The 22543-nt window shown below is 28.7% G+C and overlaps 1 protein-coding gene across 2 annotated transcripts; it reads left to right on the top strand.

Annotated features, from left to right (window-relative positions):
* Nucleotides 1-348: 348 nt before the first annotated feature.
* Nucleotides 349-21947, top strand: LOC127287335 (WD repeat and FYVE domain-containing protein 3). 2 transcript variants are annotated; one of them, XM_051314191.1, is made up of 31 exons: nucleotides 349-460; nucleotides 1843-2080; nucleotides 2581-2826; nucleotides 2899-3057; nucleotides 3180-3372; nucleotides 3481-3667; nucleotides 3810-3991; nucleotides 4272-4623; nucleotides 4706-4827; nucleotides 7084-7367; nucleotides 7437-8637; nucleotides 8696-8911; nucleotides 9118-9290; nucleotides 9370-9598; nucleotides 10602-10738; nucleotides 10895-11078; nucleotides 11266-11537; nucleotides 11593-11822; nucleotides 11893-12060; nucleotides 12129-12337; nucleotides 12422-13980; nucleotides 14040-15907; nucleotides 15983-16206; nucleotides 17638-17891; nucleotides 17994-18221; nucleotides 18306-18497; nucleotides 18577-18736; nucleotides 18836-19085; nucleotides 19270-19524; nucleotides 19620-19817; nucleotides 19986-21947. In XM_051314191.1, exons 2-31 carry the CDS (start codon nucleotides 1856-1858, stop codon nucleotides 20098-20100), a joined length of 10272 nt encoding a protein of 3423 aa, XP_051170148.1. In that variant the 5' UTR covers nucleotides 349-460; nucleotides 1843-1855; the 3' UTR covers nucleotides 20101-21947. The 2 variants fall into 2 exon arrangements, with proteins under 2 accessions (XP_051170148.1, XP_051170147.1); XM_051314190.1 differs by lacking the exon at nucleotides 349-460 and adding an exon at nucleotides 530-784.
* The last annotated feature ends 596 nt before the right edge of the window (nucleotides 21948-22543 follow it).

Below are 22543 nucleotides of genomic sequence, written 5' to 3'. Positions count from 1 at the left end.
ATATTGTATTAACAATAGGTACGAAATATTATTTTTTTTTTCTAATCTTTTATTAAATAATATTAAGAAAATTAATATTTTCAGTTTTAAAGATTATAAAAATGTAATTGTTATCAATTCTTAATCTACTTTTTTAATAAATACTCAATTTTGTTTATTCAATTGTGTAAAATGTTTCTTTTTTTTTAATTTATTATATTTAAATAAAAAAAATAAATTAAATATTATTGAAATTTTTTATTTTAATAATAAAATTATAATTCAAATTTTCCCACAATTTTCACAGCAGACGCCACTAGCGCGATCACGTGATCAGTATCGACGTATCGCATGGCGTGCGGGCCGTACGAGACGTCAAATGTCAAAATGGCTACTGCCACTAAAATATTAAATGTTCCTGACGAAAAATTCATTTTCTCCAAGAAAATGTAGAACTTTTTCATTTAGCAAATTCTCAAAGGTAATGTTGAATAATCCAAGTGATGTTTTGTGTAGCATGTGTAATTTATACGTTATTGTTATTAACGTAAAATGTGGGCGGTTTCCGAACGCAATTTAAAGCGCCAGTGTGTGTATGTGTGTGACATTTCATACAAAAATTTGACAGAAGGTGGAAGTAAATATTGAATAAAAATGTGTTTAATTATATCCTGAACAAAAAATAATTGACAATCTCAAATTACTTGACTGACACTTTACCACATTACGATAACAATGAAAATAATTTACAAGAACCATTTTACTACGTTTTTTCACAATCTGCTGATTTAATCATCTTATTTTCGTAAGCATATATATTTAATCGTGATAATTAAAATCCTTGGAAATTTTTTTTAATTTATTATTGATTATTCACGATTTACATTAATTTGTATTAATTTAGTGTTTTTGTTTTCTCTATCAATTTATAGCCTTGATGTGACAATGTAGATATATATATATATGTGAGAAACTATCTAACTTTGATTAGTCCAGATGGTTGAATTGATTTGTTTAAAATTATTCTTTTTTTTTTCTAATTTAGAAATAAAACTTAGTAATTTATAATCATTCATTTCTCGTATTTCTCGATTAAAATTTTTTTTCCATGACTATTATTTAAATATTCATTAGCGTATTCATTTACATATTCTCTTGTTATGTCTTTTATTTTGTATTCTATACACGAAATCAATTTTACCAGGAAATAATAATATCGTGAAAAAAAAATCGAATTCCTCTTTTTCTTTTTTTGGGGAAAAATTTTAATGAAGATTAATTTTATAGAGAATATAGTAATTTAATTTTTAAATCATAAACATTGTTTATAGTATTTTTCTATTTTTTCCTCTACTTTTTGTCACTTTTCTTTGTAAGTGTTATCTCTTTTTATTGTACACCGAAACTAGAACATTAAACTCGTTTAACCTGAACGTGTAGTTACTTTGCATACTTAAATAATGACCCACTATTATGCCACAACTTTGTATTGTCCTATAGGAAAAACCACGATTCGTTAAATAGTCCTTAGAAATTTGCGAAGGAATATATTTGGAAATTTTTTTTTTTAATATTTAATTGAAATTTGACAAAAAAAATATTATAACTTACTATAAAAATATTATATTTAATTTATTAATTTATTTGGATACATCACTAATAAGATATTATTAATTAATTTAAATATTTAATTAGTTTTAATTCTAATAAATTAATTTTTATTTATTAGGTACTATTTTAAATATTTTTTTTTTATAGATTTTTTTTTATTTTTAATAAATTAAATTTAATGATAAATTAATAAAATTTAAAATTCTTTATTAGTAATTTTTCAATTAGTTAAAGTGATTTTTTTTTTTGCAGCACATCAGGGAGAATGAATATAATGCGTAAATTGCGCGTAAGTGCAAGTGTTAGCGTGATGGGTTCGACAGGTAGTGGAAATTTGGATGATTGCTCAGGTGGAGCGAATCCTCAGCACACTGCACTTGGTCTCATGCATCTTAAAAAACTCTTTATGGAATATAATCATCTTCCTCACAATCTTTCTGATTCTGAACGTGATGACAAACTTTACAACATGTTACCACTTTTTTGCAAGGTACATTGTCCTTTAGGATAAAAAAAAAAAAAAATAATAACAATAATTGAAATTCTTTTTTGAATTCTCTTTTAACAAAAAAAATTTCTGTTAAAATAAAATTATTTAAATATGAAGGAAAAAAAAGTACTTTTAGATAAATGTAATTTTCATGTTTGGTTTTTGAAAAATGATAAAAAAAAATGTCCCAACTGTAATTTGTGAGATGTTTCTTTTTTTTTTATCCTGATTTATTGGGATTTGTGAATGAAACTTGATGGCCCAAGACACCCCTTGGTATTCAATTACATAGCCATAACTTATTTTCCAACACATATACCACAGTTAGTATCAGACTACACACTGAAAAAGATCTTTTGCACTTTAGTGTCTTCTAGCTGAGAATTTAATTTTTATTTTATCGGCTATAATATTTTACCTTTTTATTCTCCCTTGTAAAAAAGTTAATTATATTAATTTAAAAATTCAAATTTTAAAAATACATTTGTGAATTTATTTAGGTATTTGGATCTAGTCCTTCTGGCGATATGAATGAGAAATTTTGGGATATTTTGCCATTCACTCAACAAGTATCAAAACTTATGGTATCAGAAATTCGACGACGAGCAAGTAACCAAAGTACAGAGACGGCGAGTTGTGCTATTGTTAAATTTCTTGAAATTGAAAATAGCGAAGAGTCAAGCAATGGATGGATGTTACTTTCAGCATTAAATTTATTAGCAGCTGGCGATACATCATTAATACAGGTAGAAAATTAATTTTTCAATTTATTAATTATTGAAATAAAATAATTAATAATTTAATTTTAATTTTATTAGGCAATGACAACTGCGTCAATACCATCAACTTTAGTGAAATGTCTCTATTTATTTTTTGATTTGCCTGAAATGAGTGAAGAAGAAGCCGATGTTGCCGATGCAAACAGTGAATTTACGCCAAGAGAACGAAGAATATTACTACAAAAAATATTCGTTCAGGTAAGAAAATAGCTAACAATTTTTCTTTTACCACGCAATTTCTTATAAATTTTTCTAATTAAAAAAAGAAATAATAAAAAAAAAATTTATTTAATTTGAGAAAAAATGAATTTCTTTTTCAGTTATTAGTGAGACTTTGCAGTCATCCATATCCAGCGGAGGAACTTGCAAGAAAAGATGATTTAACGTTACTTTTTTCAGCGATTACAAGTTTATGTCCTCAGTATAATGTCATGTGGCGAAAAAGCGCTGCTGAAGTACTTATGACATTATCAAGACACGGCCTCACACAAAATGTCGTTTCCTACATTCACAGTAAGCGTTTGTATTATTTAAATTACTAATTTTTCGATTAAGAAATAAATAAAATAAATTAAAACTTTTTTTTGTTCTGTAAATGGAATAATACTTTTTCTATTTCAGATAAAGGTTGTATAGCCCTCTGTATTGATAATATGCAACGCGTACCGGAATTGGCACCATTGGAAGTGGTTGAAATGTTTGTCACAGTTTTTTGCTTTCTAAAAGACTCGAGCGAAGTTTCACAAATGCTTTTAGACGATTTCCGTGCTTGTCAGGGTTACATCTTCTTGTCCGAGTTTCTTTTAAAGTTAGTAATCAAAAAATTGTATTATCAATAATTTTTTTTTTCCCATTTATTGTTTTATTTGTTAATTGATTTTTTTATTTTTCTTATTTAATTTATCATTTCCTTTGAGTGTGGATTAATTAAATTTTTTTTTCTAATTCAGACACGCACCCTCGAGATTAGAACAAGACAATAGAGCGGAAGCGCAAGATGCAATTAGAAATTTAGTATTAATGCTTGCATCATTGACAATGTGTGGACACACAGAGTTGAAACCCAGTCAAGCGAGTATGGGTTCTCTTTTTCAAATGTTCGGCTTCACTTTGCCACAGCCAAGCAATAGAGGTAATTCACTTTATTTTTCCAAGGGAAAATATTTTTAAAAAAAAAGTTAACAAATTTAAGCATTGAAAATTGATTTCCATTAATCGATTAGTTGATTACAATTTGTAAATATTTTTGTACTATTACAAATATTTTTATCACGCTCTATTTAAAAGTAAAATCGATTTCTGTGAGAAATATATAATCAAATATCTTTATATTCGTTTATAGAAAGTTAATTTTCAAGAAACTTTTGTACATTTTTAGTATTTAAATTATTTTTAAAAAAAATTTTTTTCAGGTGGGAGTGTCCGTAACATTCAAGCATTTCAGGTACTTCAATCAGTATTTGTAAAATCTAATTCACCTCTTTTGTGTTGCACGATACTTGATGCGATCTCAAGTGTATATCATAGTGACAATGCGAATTATTTTATCCTCGAGGGACAAAATACATTGTCACAATTCGCTGAGAAGATACATTTGAAGAATCTCGAAATTCAAGAAAAGTTCTTTCAACTTTTGGAATTCATTGTTTTTCAATTAAATTTCGTGCCTTGCAAGGAACTCATATCCCTCTCGATATTATTAAAAACAAATAATTCCATTAGTTGCAGTATTATGTGCATGGAAACTCTTATCAATATTCTCAGGTAAAATTCACTTTATATTCTAAAATAATACAATTATTATAAATAGTTGGAATTTAATAAATATATAAATAAATTTTTGCAGGCACAATACAATATTTAAGGATGTATACAGAGAAGTTGGTCTTTTGGAAGTTTTTGTTACTTGTCTACATCGATACGCTACTCTTTTGAAAGATAAACAGGCTGCTCATGATGAGGGTTCGGGTGAGTATTTTTTAACGGAGTGGCTATTTCGCCCGTCGAAATGAATGTGTTTTAGAAGACGGGCAAAATAAGAAAAATAGATTATTTCGCCCGTTCAAGATAAAATCGAGTATCTGGAAGACGAGCGAGTATATTATTTCGTCCGTTAAGTATAGACAGCTGTTTTTTAGATAATGAGAAAAAATAATTTTACTTTTTTTAAATATAACAAATAAGATGGATAGAAAAAAGACGTCTGAGTATAGGTCTAATATTATTTATTTATATCTTTTGGAGTATTTGGTTTAATAAAATAGAAGAAATTTAAATTAAAAAAAAGTTCTTAAAAATTCTTTAAATTCTTAAAATTAATACTTAATTATTTTCTATTTTTTTTCAAAAAATTTTATTAATTAAAGTTTTGAGAATATTTGTAACATAAAATTTGTTTGTATAATTATTAACTTGAAGATTTTTCAAATATTTATTTTACACGTTTTTGAGACGTAACTTTAAAGAATAATAATTATTTTATCTAAGAAATTGTATTGAAAAAAAAATTAATATATTTATAGAGGTATTAATTACTCTTATTAAATAATTAAAAAAATTTAATATTTTATAGTAATGGTAAATAAATATAATTAAAATTATAAAAAAATTAATCTAATATTAAAATTATAAATTATAATTATTAAATTTAACTAATTAAAATTACGATGTTGAAGTTGAAAACAATTAAAATTGATCGTCATCGATTTAAAAATATTAATATTTTTTCAAATAATTAATAATATTTTTTAATATTTTTTATAAATTTTTCTTTTAAAAATTGTTGACGAAAAAATTGCAAAAAATTTTTTCTTAAAAATTGAAAAAATCATTTTAAAAAATTTTTTTCATGAAAAATGAAAAAAAATTTTTTTTAAATTTTGTTTATTAAACTTTGGTAATAAAAATTGTGGATTTTAATTTTGTAATTTAAATAAGAATTCAAAAATCGACTATTTCTGAAATTTTTGTATATTTGCATCTCTAAATTCAACGAGTAAATAAAATTGAAGACAATCAAAATAAAGAATGTCATATGAACTACTTTCGATACCAAATAGATTTTCAAACAACGCACCGTCGTTTTCAATATTTAAAGAATATACTATACGGAGTATAATTTCACATTGATATATAAAACCATGATTCTGCTGAGAAAGAAATCAAAAAAACCCTTTTTTTTTATCGAAACACAAAAAATTAATGAGACCATCAAATTTGTTTATCAAATATATGATATTTAACATAAATTGCAAAATAAAAGTTACAATAATTTTAGTTTGTAAATTGAAATATACAACAGCTGTTTATACCTAGCGGGCTAAATATTGTATTTTGATTATTTCGCCCGTTTTTGTTTAAACATTTCACGGACGAAATAATATACTCGCCCGTCTTCCAGATACTCGATTTTATCTTGAACGGGCGAAATAATCTATTTTTCTTATTTTGCCCGTCTTCTAAAACACATTCATTTCAACGGGCGAAATAGCCAGTTCACACAGTCGTATCTATTTCGCCCACGACGGGCGAAATAACAGAAATGAATTATTTAAATAGTTTAACGTCCGAGAAATATTCTTTCGTATGAATAAAAACGATAACATTCGGACCATTGTTGTTTTAATAAAAGTTTACTCCAACGTTTCGAAATCTAAATGATTTCCTCTTCAGGGAGTCTATCAAAATTACAATAAATTGTCAAATAAATAAATACAAAAAAAATAATTAAATTAAATTCTCTCCAACGTTAGGGTGGTTTTGTTTTTATTAATTTGACACCGCAATTGACCATTATTTCTATGACTTGACATATGTTTCTTATTTGGTAAGATTATTTTAAATTGTTTGTATTTAATTTATTACTTATTATTGTTATTTTATTTATTTTTTATTTTTTACTTTCTATTGTATTTTATTTATTAATTATTGACTGTATTTATTTTTGATGTTTCACTGTATTTAATTTAATTATTTTTTTTGTATTTATTTATTTGACAATTTATTTATTGTAATTTTGATAGACTCCCTGAAGAGGAAATCATTTAGATTTCGAAACGTTGGAGTAAACTTTTATTAAAACAACAATGGTCCGAATGTTATCGTTTTTATTCATACGAAACCTTCTAAGAAATGAATTAGTTCGCCCGAGCGGGCAAAATAGAAACAGCCATTTTTTAAATATTTGTGTGATATCAAATATTTTCTTTTTTTTTCTTTTTGCAGAATATAAAATAAGTGCAGATGATGAGAAATTAGGTGCCTTGGTAATGGAAGCACTGACAACATTATTGGCAGGCAATGTTCAAAATGCAAATGTTTTTCGTGAATGCAGTGGTGCTCGATGCGCTCACAATCTTGTACCCTACACTGATTGTCGTTATCAAGCCCTTGGAATTGTTCGCGAATTAATTCTCACGGCTGGCGGTGATGATGATATGGCCACATTACTTGGCGTTATGCATTCAGCGCCTCCTTCTGCTCTTGTATTGAAAACACACATTTTAAAGGTGAAAATCTCAAAAAAAAATTCAATTTTAAAATTTTCTAAAAAAATATTAATAAATTTAATTTTTCAGTCTTTGTTGGCTTGTCTTCGTGAATCACATCGTACAAGAACAGTTTTTCGTAAAGTCGGTGGATTTGTATACGTAATGTCGGTTCTTGTATCATTGGAAGGACAACTTGGCATCAATGAAGAGACAATAATTCAGCGAAGCAGTCAAGATGAATCACAATTACTTACATTGTTGCATGTTGTTTTTCATACAATAAGTACTGCCATGCGTTTTGAGCCGGCAAATGCAAAATTTTTTCATCATGAAATTTGTCAATCAAGTTTATGTGATACATTAAGATTATTGGGATGTTATACAACAAGAACGAGACTTTTTGAAACTGATGTTGCAACAACTCATAATTATCATAATATTCTCCTTGCATTATTTACTGGAAGTACATTGGAGCCAATATTTCCAAGTGAAATTCCACAAAAACTCGGCTACGCCTGTCTATTGCTTCGTCTTCTTTATGATGTTGCTCTTGATGCTTTTGATAAGCCAAATTTAGCTGGTGTTGGAATGCGATCGCCTAGTCATCGACAAAGTAGCATTGAACATCCAAAATATGTTGATTCACCGCTTGCGGCAAAACGTAGTACAGCAAATTCATTGAATTTAAGTCCACCAACGCCTGAGCCAATTGTCGTTCATCCGGGAATTGTTATTGGAATGTTACATCTTTTGCCATCGATAATTAATGAATCACAGCCTGAAATTGCACTTGCATTACAATTGTATGTGGCTGAAGTTATTAAGAGTTTGGTACGCTCCGAAAGAAATCAACAAATAATGTGCGAGGCTGGAATGGCTGGTGAATTATTGACAATGGGACGTATGGCATTACAGGATGAGACACATCCTTTACATCAACCATTGCAATATATTATTGAACGACTCGCGGCTCAAGCATTAGAACCTCGGGATTTAAGGGAATTTCTTCGATTAGGTGATCCATTGTGTTGCATATCGTTGGATGATATTGATCCAAATAAACCGCGTGGTGGTCCAGTTCCACTTACGCGAATCAAAACTCTTGTATCAATGACAACGCCCAAGGATTTTCGTGCCCATGGCTCTTGTACTTTACCGCCATTTGTTGAATTTGATATGAGCGCCGAGGGTTTTGCTTGTTTATATTTGCCAAGTGTTGCACCACAAAGTACAACGCCACCCACAGTTGTTTCGGCTGATAACAGCGTTGTCGGTGGAATTGGATCTGGTGAGTTGAAGATCTTTCTATTTTTTTTCAGAATATTTTCTAACTTTTTTTTTTTCAGGTGACAGACCATTCCCGCCGCAAACGGGATTGACATACAGTACCTGGATTTGTGTCGATAAATTTAGTGATCCCAGAACAGATCCACACTGCGTGAGACTATTGACTCTAGTGAGAAGTGTTTCATCGTCAAAGGACTTGATTTGTCTCACGGCTGTTTTGAGTGCCAGAGATAAAGCCATTATCGTTTCAACACAAGAGACTCCATTGCCCCAAAGTGAGATTTAATAAAAAAAAAAAAAAAATGAAATAAATTAAAAATTCAGAAATTAAATGAAAAAAAGGAAATTACATTTTAGTTGCGCATTTCATGATAATAATTCAATCAACAGTCTGAAAAGAATATAAATTAATTTCTTTTGAAGACTAACAATTGAATGAAAAGGCTTGTCAGTTCATTAACTGTAATCATCTTATTTATAGATATTGGCGAATGGGAGCCAGAAGGGACAGAAGAATGCGGAGCAAGAGTTTGGTGTCCAGATTTGCTTCATGAAGGACAGTGGCATCACATTGCAATCGTTCTTAATCGTGCTGTATTAAAAAATTCAAGTTTTTCCCTATATTTAGATGGACAACAAATTTATAGTCAAAAAGTAAGTTTAAATACAAAAAAAAAATCAATTTTTTAAAAAAAAAGTAAAATTTATTAACGAAAAATAAATTTCATTTAAGCTTCATTATATTTCACAAACACCTGGAGGGGGAGCGGCAAATTTAACAATTGCTCCACCTGTTTATGGCTACATTGGAACGCCACCATGTTGGCGTCGATATTCAAGATTAACTTGGAAACAAGGTCCATGTCATCTTGTTGAAGAAGTTTTTAATCCTCACAGTATTGCAACTTTATTTAAACTTGGTCCCCATTATATGGGCAGTTTACAAGCTCCACAACTTGTCGGTGAGTTTTTATAAAGAACTAGCTGTCGCACCCGTCTTCGACGGTTATAATATTTAGATTTAATAAATTTTGAAATTTATAATTACATCCAATTGGATCTAATTTCAAAGAGTAAAAAAGTAATTTTCGATTTTTTATTTTTACAATATCTGATTTCATATTCAGATTTGCAATTATTAATTTTAAAATTCTGATAAAATTCTTAAAATTTCTTGTTAAAAGCATACTTAATTGGTCACAAAATTTTAAATAAAGAACGTTTAGTAAAGAATTATCAAAAAATAAAAAATGTTAAATTTTTTGAAAGTGTCATATTTTTGTTTAAATTAATATTTTTCATTGGTGTGCAGCTAAGATTGCGTTTAATACCCAACAGACTAAAAACATTATTGTTTTACTTATAAAAAGTTGAACATAACGAATTCTTATATTACAATGTTATTAAAAAAATTGGAAATTCAAAAATTTGATTTAGACTTTTAAATTCAGACTATTTACTTAATTTAATAAAAAAATTGATTGTATTTATGTGAAAAAATTAGGTACAAATAGTTTCAAAACAATCTGACAAAAAATAAAAAATTTGCATTTTTTTGATTTTTTTAAATTTTTTGAAAAAATGTCATAACTTTCGTTCATGTTAATATTTTTTAATCAAATATGGCTAAGATTTTAAGTTACGTTAAGACTGAATACACTGCCAAGTTTCACCTCAATCGGTTGAGCCGTTTTAATGTTGTGCCGGTACAAAATATTGACGACAGACAGAATTTTTATTTATGGCATATTTGTTATCTTTACTACTTAAAATGATAAACTATGCAAGAAAAAATTAATTTGGAGCAATGTACAGACAAAAGTCTGATTTTATTAATATAGATAATAATTCTTTAATTCGAAAGTAAATTTTTTTTTTCAAAACTAAATTAGAAAAAGAATTTTTCGTTTCATTCTATATAAGTGAATCAATTTAAAAAGTGAATGTTTGAAAATTATTCTTCAGGTCCGGAACCACTTTCGCCTTTGGTGGCTGAAGAAAAAGTTGTCTTTGGCTTAAACGCAAAAGCAGTTTCCCAATTAACATTAGCGAAAATTAGAAAAGTTTACAGAAGAGCCGATAATAAAGCCATTGCCAAACAGGTAATTCAATTTAATTATAGAAAATATAAAAAAAAAAACTGTTCACTTTTTACCAAATTATATATAAATTAATTCTTTTTTATGTAATTTTTAATAAATATTTAAAAGAAAAAGGTTTAATTGAATTTTTAAATATTTAAAAATATTTTATTTTAGCTTGGTATGTCCTCGCATGAAAATGCAACTCCAATTAGAGTGTTGCATAATTCAGCTGGACATTTGAGTGGACCAGCGAGATGTTTGGGTGGCGTTGTTGTTGGATACCTCGGTGTTCGTGTTTTTAGTCCTCGACCCGTTGCAATTATGATTGATAATGTTGGAGGATGTTCTGTTTTGTTAGGTAATATTAACAAGATAAATTCTAAATTTAAAAATATAATATTTACAGTTCTCTTAGTAGCTTAGTTGTAATTTTATATTATTTTATCGTAATTTGATCTTTCTTATCGCGTGAATCAGATACTAATTTTTTTTTAAAATAAACAAACTTTGATAACAAAAGTGAATATTATTTTTTTTTTATTTAGGAATGATAGCAATGATGCAGGATGTGGAGTCTCTTTATGCGGCTGTTAAAGCTTTAGTTTGCGTTGTACGATCGAATCAAGCGGCACAACAAGAAATGGATCGACGTAGGGGATATCAAACATTGGCAATGTTATTGAGACGAAAATGTCCTCTTCTTAATAGTCATATTCTTCATTTGACATTTAGTTTGGTTGGAACTGTTGATAGTGGACGTGAAACAAGTGCCATTCCAAATGTCACTGCTTTTCAGGATCTTCTCTGTGATTTACAGGTGAATATTTTATTTTATTTTTTGGGAATTATTTTTTATTATTTGTAAATTTTAGGTTTGGCATGAAGCGCCTGGTGAATTATTGCGATCATTATTGGAGCATTTATATGAGCTTATTGCAGACTCTAGTGAAAAACGGACAAATTTACGATTAATGAGAGATTTGCAACTTGTTCATAAATTATTACATATACTCGGTGAAGTTAAACAAAATGCAACGAGACAAGTGCTTTTGGCTTTGCTTAGTATACTTCTTAGTCAGCCACGACAAGCCGATCTTTTATGGTAAATTTTTTAATTTTCTTTTTTTTTGGGGGGAAAAAATCTTAATAATTTATTTATTTTTAATAATTAGGTTTGGACAGTATATAGTGTCGACATTGCCTTTAATTTCGGAAAAGCATTTAGTACCACGTGAAGGTGAGGGAATAAAAGAAGGTGAAGGGGAAAATATTCTTCTTCGAAATCGATGTTTACAATTATTGCATTCACTTTTGTACAATGGTTCCAAATTAAATGCAAAGTAGGTATATTTATTTAATGATAAAAAAATTATTTTGTGAATAATTTGGGGTTTTTTTTCCCCTCTAGTATGTGCGATGAAGTTGCAAAAGTTCTTGGATTAGATTGGATTTTATTATTCCTTCAGTCTGGTCTTCATAGTAGCACTGTTGTTTGGGGTTTGAGAATTTTAGTCGCCGTTTCTTCGGTACAAACAATTTTACAAAAATTCAAAGATGGAACAAGTAATGGCGGTTGGCTGAGACACACGGATCATAATAAAGTCGCTTTGGCTCTTGGTAAATATATTTTAAATGTTAATTTTGTGAAATTTGTTTTTAATTTCTTTTTAATTTGTTTTTTTTTTTTTTTTTTGTTTTTAGGCTGTATTCAACAAGTTACGGGAGGTGAGAATAAATCAGCGGGTCTTCATGTACCGGGATTTCAGCATCTTGGATGGTTATTACCACAGCATGTGGATCTTGTGCCGGAGCTATATTTTCTTTTTATTGCATTAATGATGGGTCAACCGATAAAACTTTTACCAGCCGATTCGACACTTGATCTTGACAATGTTTGGAATTTTATGTTTGGCATTCCGGCAAATCATTCATTATCATCGTACGCTAGTCGTATTAATCTCTGTCCAGAGGCAATTGTCACACTATTGACAATGGTTCGAACAATGGTGAATCGTTATACAAATTCACCTGATACATTGCCTGATTGGTTGAATGATTATCCTGTGACAATTATTCAATTTCTCTTTTTTCTTTATCATAATTTAACGGATTTTATGCAAGTTTTTATGTCGGCTGAGGTATTGGGTGGACTTGCGGCAACACTTTTTCCAAAAGCAATGAGTTGCAGTCAAGAGAGTAGTGGAGCAAGTACACCGGCTGATGAGGAACCAGTACTTGTACGTTCACCATCAAAGGATGTTAGTTTGACAAATCATTTGGTGCGTAAATTTGTTATGGATTTTTTGCGTGTCATTGTTGTTGATTCATTATCATTGCCAGTGACGGCAAAATCACCGCCAGCAATTGATTTGGTATTGGAGGCATGGCCGGAACATGCATCAACTGGACAGCAAACTACTTATCAAACTGAGATATTATCAATATTAATGGATCATCTTTTGGCGGCTGATGTACTTATTGGTGAACAAGCAGCACTTCCAGTTGTTCCTGGTGGATCAATAAATAATATTACTAATAATGTTTGTTACGTTGCGGCACGAATTGTCGATAAATTATGGCAGGGTTCATTGACAAAGGATCCACACGAGGTGTTTGATTTTATTGTTAAATTAATTGGACAGGCAAAACGACGACCTGGTGCTGTTAGTATGGAGGGGCTTCATCATTGTTTAAATCGAATAATTCTTTTTCTTCTATCACGTTCAACTGAATCAACACCAGATCAAATGGCAGTATTGCAAGCACTTCATAAATTAACAGAACATCGGGTATTAGTTTTTGGCGCTGGTAATCATGAATTGGAATTTATTGGTTGTCTCACTTATTGTTTATTACAATTAACGGCTGATATTAAAATTATGCTTGATACAAATATGAAAACAACATGGCATGTTAATCCACAACTTGAATCAATTGATGATCGATTAGTGGCACATCAGGGACATAATTTAATGACAGTTGCGGCAACGAGAGTTTGGGAGGAACTTTATGTTTGTAAAAAACCAGCAATTGAAGAGGTGTTTAAAGTGACATTAACAACACCCATTGGAAATGAACGTGCACCAGAATTGTCAATTGTTAGAGATCAGGTACATGAAGCTGCAACGAGATTATGGCTTAATTATGTTGTACTCGAGAGAAAAGCATCGTATCGTGTTCCATGGGAATTGCACAATCAGATACAGTCAAAAATTCAAAAAGTCACTGGAGGACTCACGAGACTTGCGAGTAGAACAAAGGTCTGTTTATTTATATTCTTAATATGTTAAAGATTTTTAAATAAAAAATTTTTTTTCAGGTCCGTAAAGAAGAATCGATTCGCGTGCGATTGAGATTACATCAGAGTACAGTTGCACAATGGACGGAGCAACATGTTGGACTTGTTCGTGAACTTGTGGCAGCAAAAAAACTTCAACAACAACAAACATATCAGCATACACAACGTTATGTTTATCAGGAATGGTTACAAACTGAAACGGAATTAACACGAGAGCGTGGACTTTGGGGACCGCCAACGCCAACAATTCTTGATAAATGGATGCTTGATATGACCGAGGGGCCATGTCGAATGAGAAAAAAAATGATGAAAAATGATCTTTTTTATATTCACTATCCATATCGTCCGGAACTCGAGCATCCTGATAATAAACAATTGAAATATAAAGTTGCAACTAGTATTGATAGTAAGGACTATTATCTTAAGCAACTTGGCAATTCTTCGGGTATGTTTGAGAGAGAAAGAGATCCTGTGATTGATGATACTCCATTGAATATGAATGAAATGTCTACGGAAAGTGAACCGCCAATGGTACCATGTACACTTGAGAGACATGCAAGTGAACCAGATGAAGCGCCCGAGGATAATGAACCCGAGGAGGACAATAATCAAACTGTACCCGACAATCAAACTCTACTTCGATTACTTGTTGAGCATGAGAAAATAAGTCACATGTTTCGTGTGGCAAGAATTCAGGGCCTTGACACCACTGAGGGGCTTTTACTTTTTGGTAAGGAGCATTTTTATGTGATTGATGGTTTTACAATTCTCAAATCACGTGAAATTCGTGATATTGAAAGTGTACCCGAGGCTTATGAGCCAATTTTACCATCGCCCGGTTCACCGAGACGATCGCGTGCAATGCGACAATGTTCAAAATTCACTTACGAGGATATACGCGAGGTTCATAAACGACGTTATCTTTTGCAACCAATGGCACTTGAGGTGTTTAGCGGTGATGGAAGAAATTATCTTCTTGCATTTCCACGTAAAGTACGCAATAAAGTTTATCAAAAATTCATGACATTTGCCACTGCCATTGCTGATAGTGCACAACAATCAGTCGCTGGTCAAAAAAGAACGGCTAATGTTGAACAAGCAACTGGATTATTGTCAAATCTAATTGGTGAAACATCAGTGACACAACGTTGGGTGAGAGGTGAAATTTCAAATTTTCAATATTTAATGCATCTCAATACATTGGCGGGAAGAAGTTATAATGATTTAATGCAATATCCAATATTTCCTTGGATTCTTGCCGATTATGATAGCGAGGAATTGGATTTAATGGATCCAGCGACATTTCGCGATTTTGCCAAACCAATGGGTGCACAAAGTCAGGATCGTCTTTTACAATTTAAAAAACGCTATAAAGAATGGGATGATCCACATGGTGAAACACCACCTTATCATTATGGAACTCATTATTCATCGGCAATGATTGTTTGCTCATATTTAGTGAGAATGGAGCCATTCACGCAACATTTTCTTCGTTTACAAGGTGGACATTTTGATCTTGCTGATCGAATGTTTAATAGTGTTAAAGATTCATGGTTATCGGCATCAAAACATAATATGGCCGATGTTAAGGAATTAATACCGGAATTTTTTTATTTACCTGAATTTCTTATTAATTCAAATCATTTTGATTTGGGCTCAAAACAAAGTGGCGTTCAACTTGGTGATATTGTTCTTCCACCGTGGGCTAAACAAGATCCACGGGAATTTATTCGTTGTCATCGTTTGGCATTGGAATGCGATTATGTTTCACAGCATCTTCATCATTGGATTGATTTAATTTTTGGATGTAAACAAAATGGAACGGGTGCTGTTGAAGCTGTTAACGTCTTCCATCATCTTTTTTATGAGGGAAACGTTGATATTTATAAGTGAGTTTTTATAATTTGGAGTCAATTTGTAAAATTTATGAAAAAAATATTTTTTGAATTCATCTTAATTTTCAGCATTGATGATCCATTGAAGAAGAATGCAACAATTGGTTTCATCAATAATTTTGGACAAATTCCAAAGCAACTTTTTAAGAAACCTCATCCTGCCAAGAAAATGAATCAGAGAACAAGTGTCATTGATCCTGGTCCAATTACTCCTGGTCTTAGCATCACAACATCCGATAGATTATTTTTCCACAATCTTGATAATCTGAAACCATCTCTTCAGCCAATCAAAGGTAAATTTAAAAAAAAAAGAATGTGTAAAAAATTCTCTGAAAATTGCGATTTAAGAGCAAGTAAGATTTAGTCACAAGTAAGGAAAAATATACGAATTGCTTATATGTAGGCCATTTTTGGAAAGACCAGGATAAAAATTCGAATATTCTTATGTAATTTATCAAATATTTAAATCAATTTTATTATAAATAATAATAATAATAATTAAAATTGTTTATTACTAATTAAACAATAAATTGTTGTTGTTTATTTACTTTTTTTTTAAAAAAACATACAAAAATGCAGTTTTATCCTAATTTTGAAATTTACCAATATAAAAATTGTGAAACGTAATATTTAAAAATTGAATTAGTTTTCAATTTTTTAAATCAATAATTATTCTTTTGTATTAAAAAAACACATATAAATTGCATTTTTCAACAAGCACTTTTAAAAAAGCAGTTTTTGGAGAATTTTTCAAATTACTTATCTCAATGTTGTAAAAAATAATGGCTAAAAAGCAGATTATTCTTCAATTTTTTAAATAAATAATTATTGTTTTTCATATAAATTTTTCAAAAAGTACATATAAAAAAGCAATTTTTTCACAATTTTTTAAATTGCTGTTCTCAATATTGTAAAAGAAGAGATTAAATTTCAAATTGTATTTCAATTTTTCAAATAATTAATTATTGTTTTTTATTTTTTTTTTCAAAGGAGAAAATATTAAATAGCATGTTTTTTAGAATTTTTAAAATTACTCATCTCAATGTTGTACAAAAGGTTGAAAATCCAATTATGTTCAATTTTTTAAATAAATAATTATTGTTTTTTTGATTTATGTACGTTTTTCAAAAAGCACATATAAAAAAGCAATTTTCTGAGAATTTTTTAAATTATTCATCTCAATGTTGTAAAAAAGGTTGAAAATTCAATCATTTTTCAAGTTTTTAAATAAAAAACAATAATTATTTAGTTGAAAAATTGAAAAATAAATTGGTTTTTTGGCCTTTATTTTTTATAAAATTGAGATGAATAATTTAGAAAGCTGTCAAAAAAATGCTTTTTTATATGTGCTTTTTGAAAAAAGTAAATAAACAACAACAATTTATTGTTTAATTAGTAATAAACAATTTTAATTATTATTTATAATAAAATTAATTTATCGTGATCTTTCCAAAAATGGCCTACATATAAGCAATTCGTATATTTTTCCTTACTTGTGACAACCAACTTAAACATTTTTTAAAAAACGTTTTAAACGCAAAATTTTGAATTTTCCGCACATAACAGACAGAGTCCATGTTATTCTGAACATTTTCCAAAAGGTTTTTTTAAAAAATATTCAAAATTGTGCTTTTCACATACCTGAGAAGTTTGCGTGTCATGCACCATGATTTGTGACGTCACGAAGGTTCAAATGCTCTTAAAATATTATTTTTATTTTTTAGAACTGAAAAGTCCTGTGGGACAAATTCTTCACGTGGACAAGGCTGTGTTGGCGGTTGAACAAAATAAAACACTGATTCCACCTTCGTATAATAAATATGTTGCATGGGGCTTTGCGGATCATTCACTTAGAATAGGGAATTACGATAGTGATAAAGCAATATTTGTATGTGAAACAATGATGCAAAGTAGCGGTGAAATTGTTGCCTGCGTTTGTCCATCGTCAAAACTTATAGTTACCGCTGGCACAAGTTCTGTATGTATTTTTGAAAATATTCTGAAAAAATAATTTTTCCATTTTAAAAATATTTAGTTTTGAAAAAATAATATAATATCAAAAATTATTTTTTTGTTTCAGGTGGTGACAGTGTGGGAGTACGCGAGAAGACAATTGTCGATAAAACAATGTCTTTATGGACACACTGATGCTGTTACATGTTTGTCATCAAGCCCCGCGTATAATGTTATTGTTTCTGGTTCACGAGATGGTACGGCAATTATTTGGGATTTGTCGCGTTGTTTATTCGTAAGACAACTTCGAGGACACGCAGGACCTGTTGCTGCCGTTGCAATTAATGATCTAACGGTACTTTTTTTTTTAAAATTAATTAATAACAGTAATAATTTTTAATTTTATATTAAAATTTTATTTGGAAAAATTGTATTTAAGGGTGATATTGCAACTTGCGCTGCGACATGGCTTCATGTTTGGAGTATAAATGGAGAAGAATTGGCGAGTGTTAATACTTGTGTGGGAAGAGCCGATCGAATGCAACAAATTCTTTGTGTTGCTTTTAGTCAAACGCACGAATGGGATTCTCAAAATGTAATAATGACTGGCTCAACTGATGGTGTCGCACGAGTGAGTAATTAATTTTTTGGTTTTCTACATTCTGATAAATAAATATTTCACAAATTATTAAATGAAAAATTTCATTAAGATGTGGTCGATGGATTACGTTCAAGTGCCAGGAGAAGAGGAGAAACCGGAAATTAATGAAATTGAAAATTCGAAAAAAGAGGAACAAACAAAGGAAGAAAATACAAAGAAACGAGTTCACGAATTAGTCAAACAAATGAGTATTTCCGCGGAAAATTCGGGTAATTTTTGTTTAACACAATATTAAAAAATAAAAATTCTACTAATTGAAAAATTAGTTAGAAAATTGTATTGAATAATAAATAAAATATTCTGTCCAGGTGGTACACTCGCGAAAAGTGGTTCGGAAAGTAGTTTATCAGAATCGGAAAATACAAAAGAAGCATCTAGAACGCATGAAGAAAAAGAAGAATGTTCAGATAATGAATCAAGTAATGGTTCTGGAAATAAATTATCACCGCAGACTAGTTCATCGTCAACGGTTGTTCTTAGAAGAAAAAGTCGCTGCAATCCATTGTTTAGAAAAAGCGAGGGTGGCGGACGTGCTGACAGTGAAGGCACTCAAGTCACGTGAGCATTTAATTTAATTTCATCTAAAAATGAAAAAGAATTTAAATAAATTTCTTTTTATTATTCTATTTATTTATATAATATTATTTATTCTATTTATATTAGAATTAATGATGAAAAATAAATATTTATCAAATATAATTTTGTAATTAAATACAAAAAATTAATTAATTTGAATTAATAGTGAATCGACGAGCAATATTGCCGATAGTGAAGGCGCATTGAGAACAAGTAAAAGTGATACGAGTTTAACGGATAGCTTTGTGGTGGTGACGGAAGCAGATACAAAACCAAAGAAAATTAATCCACAAAATATACTTCGAGACGGATTTAAATGGCAAAGACAATTGGTATTTCGTAGTAAATTAACAATGCATACTGCATATGATCGAAAGGATAATACGGAGCCTGCATCTATTACAGCCCTTGCAGTATCAAGGTATTTATTTTAATTTCATTTATTGACAAAACGAAAAATTCGATAAAAAATTTAATTTTATTTAAAAAAAAAATGGAAAATTTTTTTTTTTTCAGGGATCATAGAACAATTTATGTAGGTGATACAAGAGGAAGAGTTTTCTCTTGGAGTGTTTGCGAACAGCCAGGACGAACGGTAGCTGATCATTGGTTAAAAGATGAAGGAGCAGATTCATGTGTCGGTTGTGGAGTGAGATTTACTCTCTACGAGAGGAGACATCATTGTCGCAATTGCGGACAAGTTTTCTGTAACAGGTAAGACTTTTATTTTCTTTTTCTTTTTTTTCTTCTCCATGGAATCTAATTTATTTTTAAAAATTATCAAACGGATAATTTTAAATGAAAGTTTAAAAATTGAAAATATTATAAAATAATATATTTCATATTTATTATTATCATTATTTAATTGACAAAAAAATTTAGGTGTAGCAGATTTGAATCAAAGATTTCACGCCTCGGAATTCTAAAGCCAGTTCGTGTTTGCCAAGTCTGTCATTTATCACTTCGATCACAGGTTTCCGTGGACAGTAATACTTAATAAAAAAAAAAAAAAATTAATGTCATTTTAAACTGAAGGAAACACAAATAATTTGTTAAATTCTGAGGATTTGTACATAGAAACTCGGGAAGAGTTTTACGTTTACAGATTCTTGTAAATTGAATATCAATTTTTCATTAATTTGCATATTCCAAATGCATAAAATGACATTCCAGAGAAAATAGGTAGACGAGAATAATCGTTTACGTCATGAAATATTTGTTAAGAAGCTTTTTAATCGTTAATTTTAATCTCTCCGGTAATGCTAAATGCCTTAACATGCAATTTATTTTTCCAATGTTGCAAAATTTAGCGAGAGACGATCTTTTTTTGTTTATCGATAAAACAATTTTTTTTAACTTTTTCATTATTTCTCTAGTTCATTTTTTTATTTGTTTTTTTTTGTTATTTAATATCGTCTAACTGAAAGTGTGATTTTTTTAATTTAAGTATTTTTATTTAATTTTAAATTGATTTCAATGTGATTAATTTAAATTTAAATTCATTTAGTTAATTATGAAGTAATTAATATAATGAATTATTAAAATTTAATTAGTTTTAACTTTAATATAATTTTTAAAAAGAATTACTTTATAATTAATAAATTTTAAGAATTTATTTATTATTTTTATTATATTATTTATTATTTTATGTATTGTTTTTATTATTATTTTTTTATTGTTATTATTATATTTAATATTATTATTATATTATGCATTATTTAATTTTTTTTAGTCTAAATACTAAAAAAATACAAATTTTTTAAAATGTGCAATAATTTTTTTTTATTGTGAAATTTTTGAAGGCTAGATTTAAAAGAAGATAGAGTTCATAAAGAGACAGAATTCTTGTTATGCTCACTGGATGATCAAAAAAAAAAATGGCAAAAAAGAGAATAAAAAATAAAACTAGTGATTGCGTAACGACGAAGATTAGAGAAAAATCTTTCTATTTTATAAATAATTGCGAGATATGAGACGAGAAAGTTACAAATATGTAAAAGAGACTCAAATATTGCGTGTGTTCTCACGGCTTATTTTAAATAGCGAACATAAAATTCTATAATAGACAATACTTGTACCTACAATTAGGGAGAATATTTGGAACCATAGTTTCTATCTAGCGGTAAAACACCACAAAAACAATTATTAATGCAAAAAAAAAAAATCCATTCACTTGTTCACAAATTAATATAAGAATATTTATATGTATTGTGTAAAAAAGAATTCCTTTGGAGGCTTTTTTCTCAAAAAAAAAAAAATCACGTTTAGAGATGCTTGACTTTTTTTTAAAATAAAATTAAAAAAAAAGACTATTAATATGGATTCAGTAAAAATATGTCATTCATTTTTTTTAAGTTAAATAACAAAGCGGCGATTAACCAACTGGATAATACGCCAATTTTTAAAAAGTGGAAAAAAAACCCAGATGATGTAAACAAAAAAAAGAGAGTAAATTCTAAAAAAAAAGAAAAGAAATTCTTTACCAAAGATATACAAAAAATGAGAAAATTGCATTATGTGATGTAGAATTAATTAGAGAAAAATCGAAAGAATCGTGAAAATTGATTCTATTTTGTGTCAAATTAAGAAAATTTTTTGTTGAGTTTATAATATGTAAGATTGTATTCCTTGTTCTATTGTTGTAATAATTGTATAATCGAGAAATTATTATTATTAATATTATGAGAAAAAAAATTATTATATAAATAAATTAGCGTATATTATTATAAGTTAAATGCTGTTGCGATGGCACAAAAATAATTTCTAGTCAAATATTTAGTTATAGTGCCTTTTAAAGTTGCAAACGTTTTTTTTTTATTCATAATGTAAAGAAAATAAGTTATGTTTCAATGCGGAAAAGAAAATTCATCCCAATTTAATTTCTTTACAATATTTAAAATCGTTTATAATAGATTGATCAAATTAATTAAATCAAATGAAACTTCCTCGATTTTTCTATCATAGATAGTTTTGTTACAATAAGAATAATAGAAAATTTAATATTAATTTTTGCCAATAATTACAGTCTTCCTATTTGCAATAATTTATTTAATTTTATTTAATTGAAAAAAAAATTGTTGATATTTAATGTATTCAAAATTAATTGTAAATAATTTTTTTTTTTTTTATTCACAATAATAATGAATATTTAAAATATGAAGGGATGAATTTTTTTTGTGTAGAAACAAATGTGTTTTATTCTAAAAAACAACTATTATAAAAAAAGTGAAAATAGTCATAATGAAAACAATATTTTTTCCTAAGAATATTTTCGTCTAGAAGAAAAAAAAATTACAAGTCATTTATCTAATTTTTTCTCTGTTTTGCTTATAGAATCTTTTTAAATAGTAAACATTCAAAAAAAATTCGATAAATCACTTGTTTTTTTAAAAAAGAAAAATCGCCGAGTTTGTATTAATTAATTTTTGGTATTTCTAAAT

The sequence above is a fragment of the Leptopilina boulardi genome, unplaced genomic scaffold (genome assembly GCF_019393585.1).
Source record: "Leptopilina boulardi isolate dan_hultmark-lab unplaced genomic scaffold, ZJU_Lbou_2.1 LbouV2_368, whole genome shotgun sequence".
NCBI lineage: Eukaryota > Metazoa > Arthropoda > Insecta > Hymenoptera > Figitidae > Leptopilina > Leptopilina boulardi.
The sequence above is the reverse complement of the archived record's forward strand: the minus strand, read 5'-3'. Positions and strand labels throughout refer to the sequence as shown.

Bases quoted from the DNA above. Each gene is read 5' to 3' on its own strand.
- LOC127287335 (XM_051314191.1), top strand. From the start codon at position 1,856: ATGAATATAATGCGTAAATTGCGCGTAAGTGCAAGTGTTAGCGTGATG. The intron at 2,827-2,898 runs GTAGAAAATTAA...TAATTTTATTAG, and splicing joins GCGATACATCATTAATACAG to GCAATGACAACTGCGTCAAT. The intron at 9,599-10,601 runs GTGAGTTTTTAT...ATTATTCTTCAG, and splicing joins ACAAGCTCCACAACTTGTCG to GTCCGGAACCACTTTCGCCT.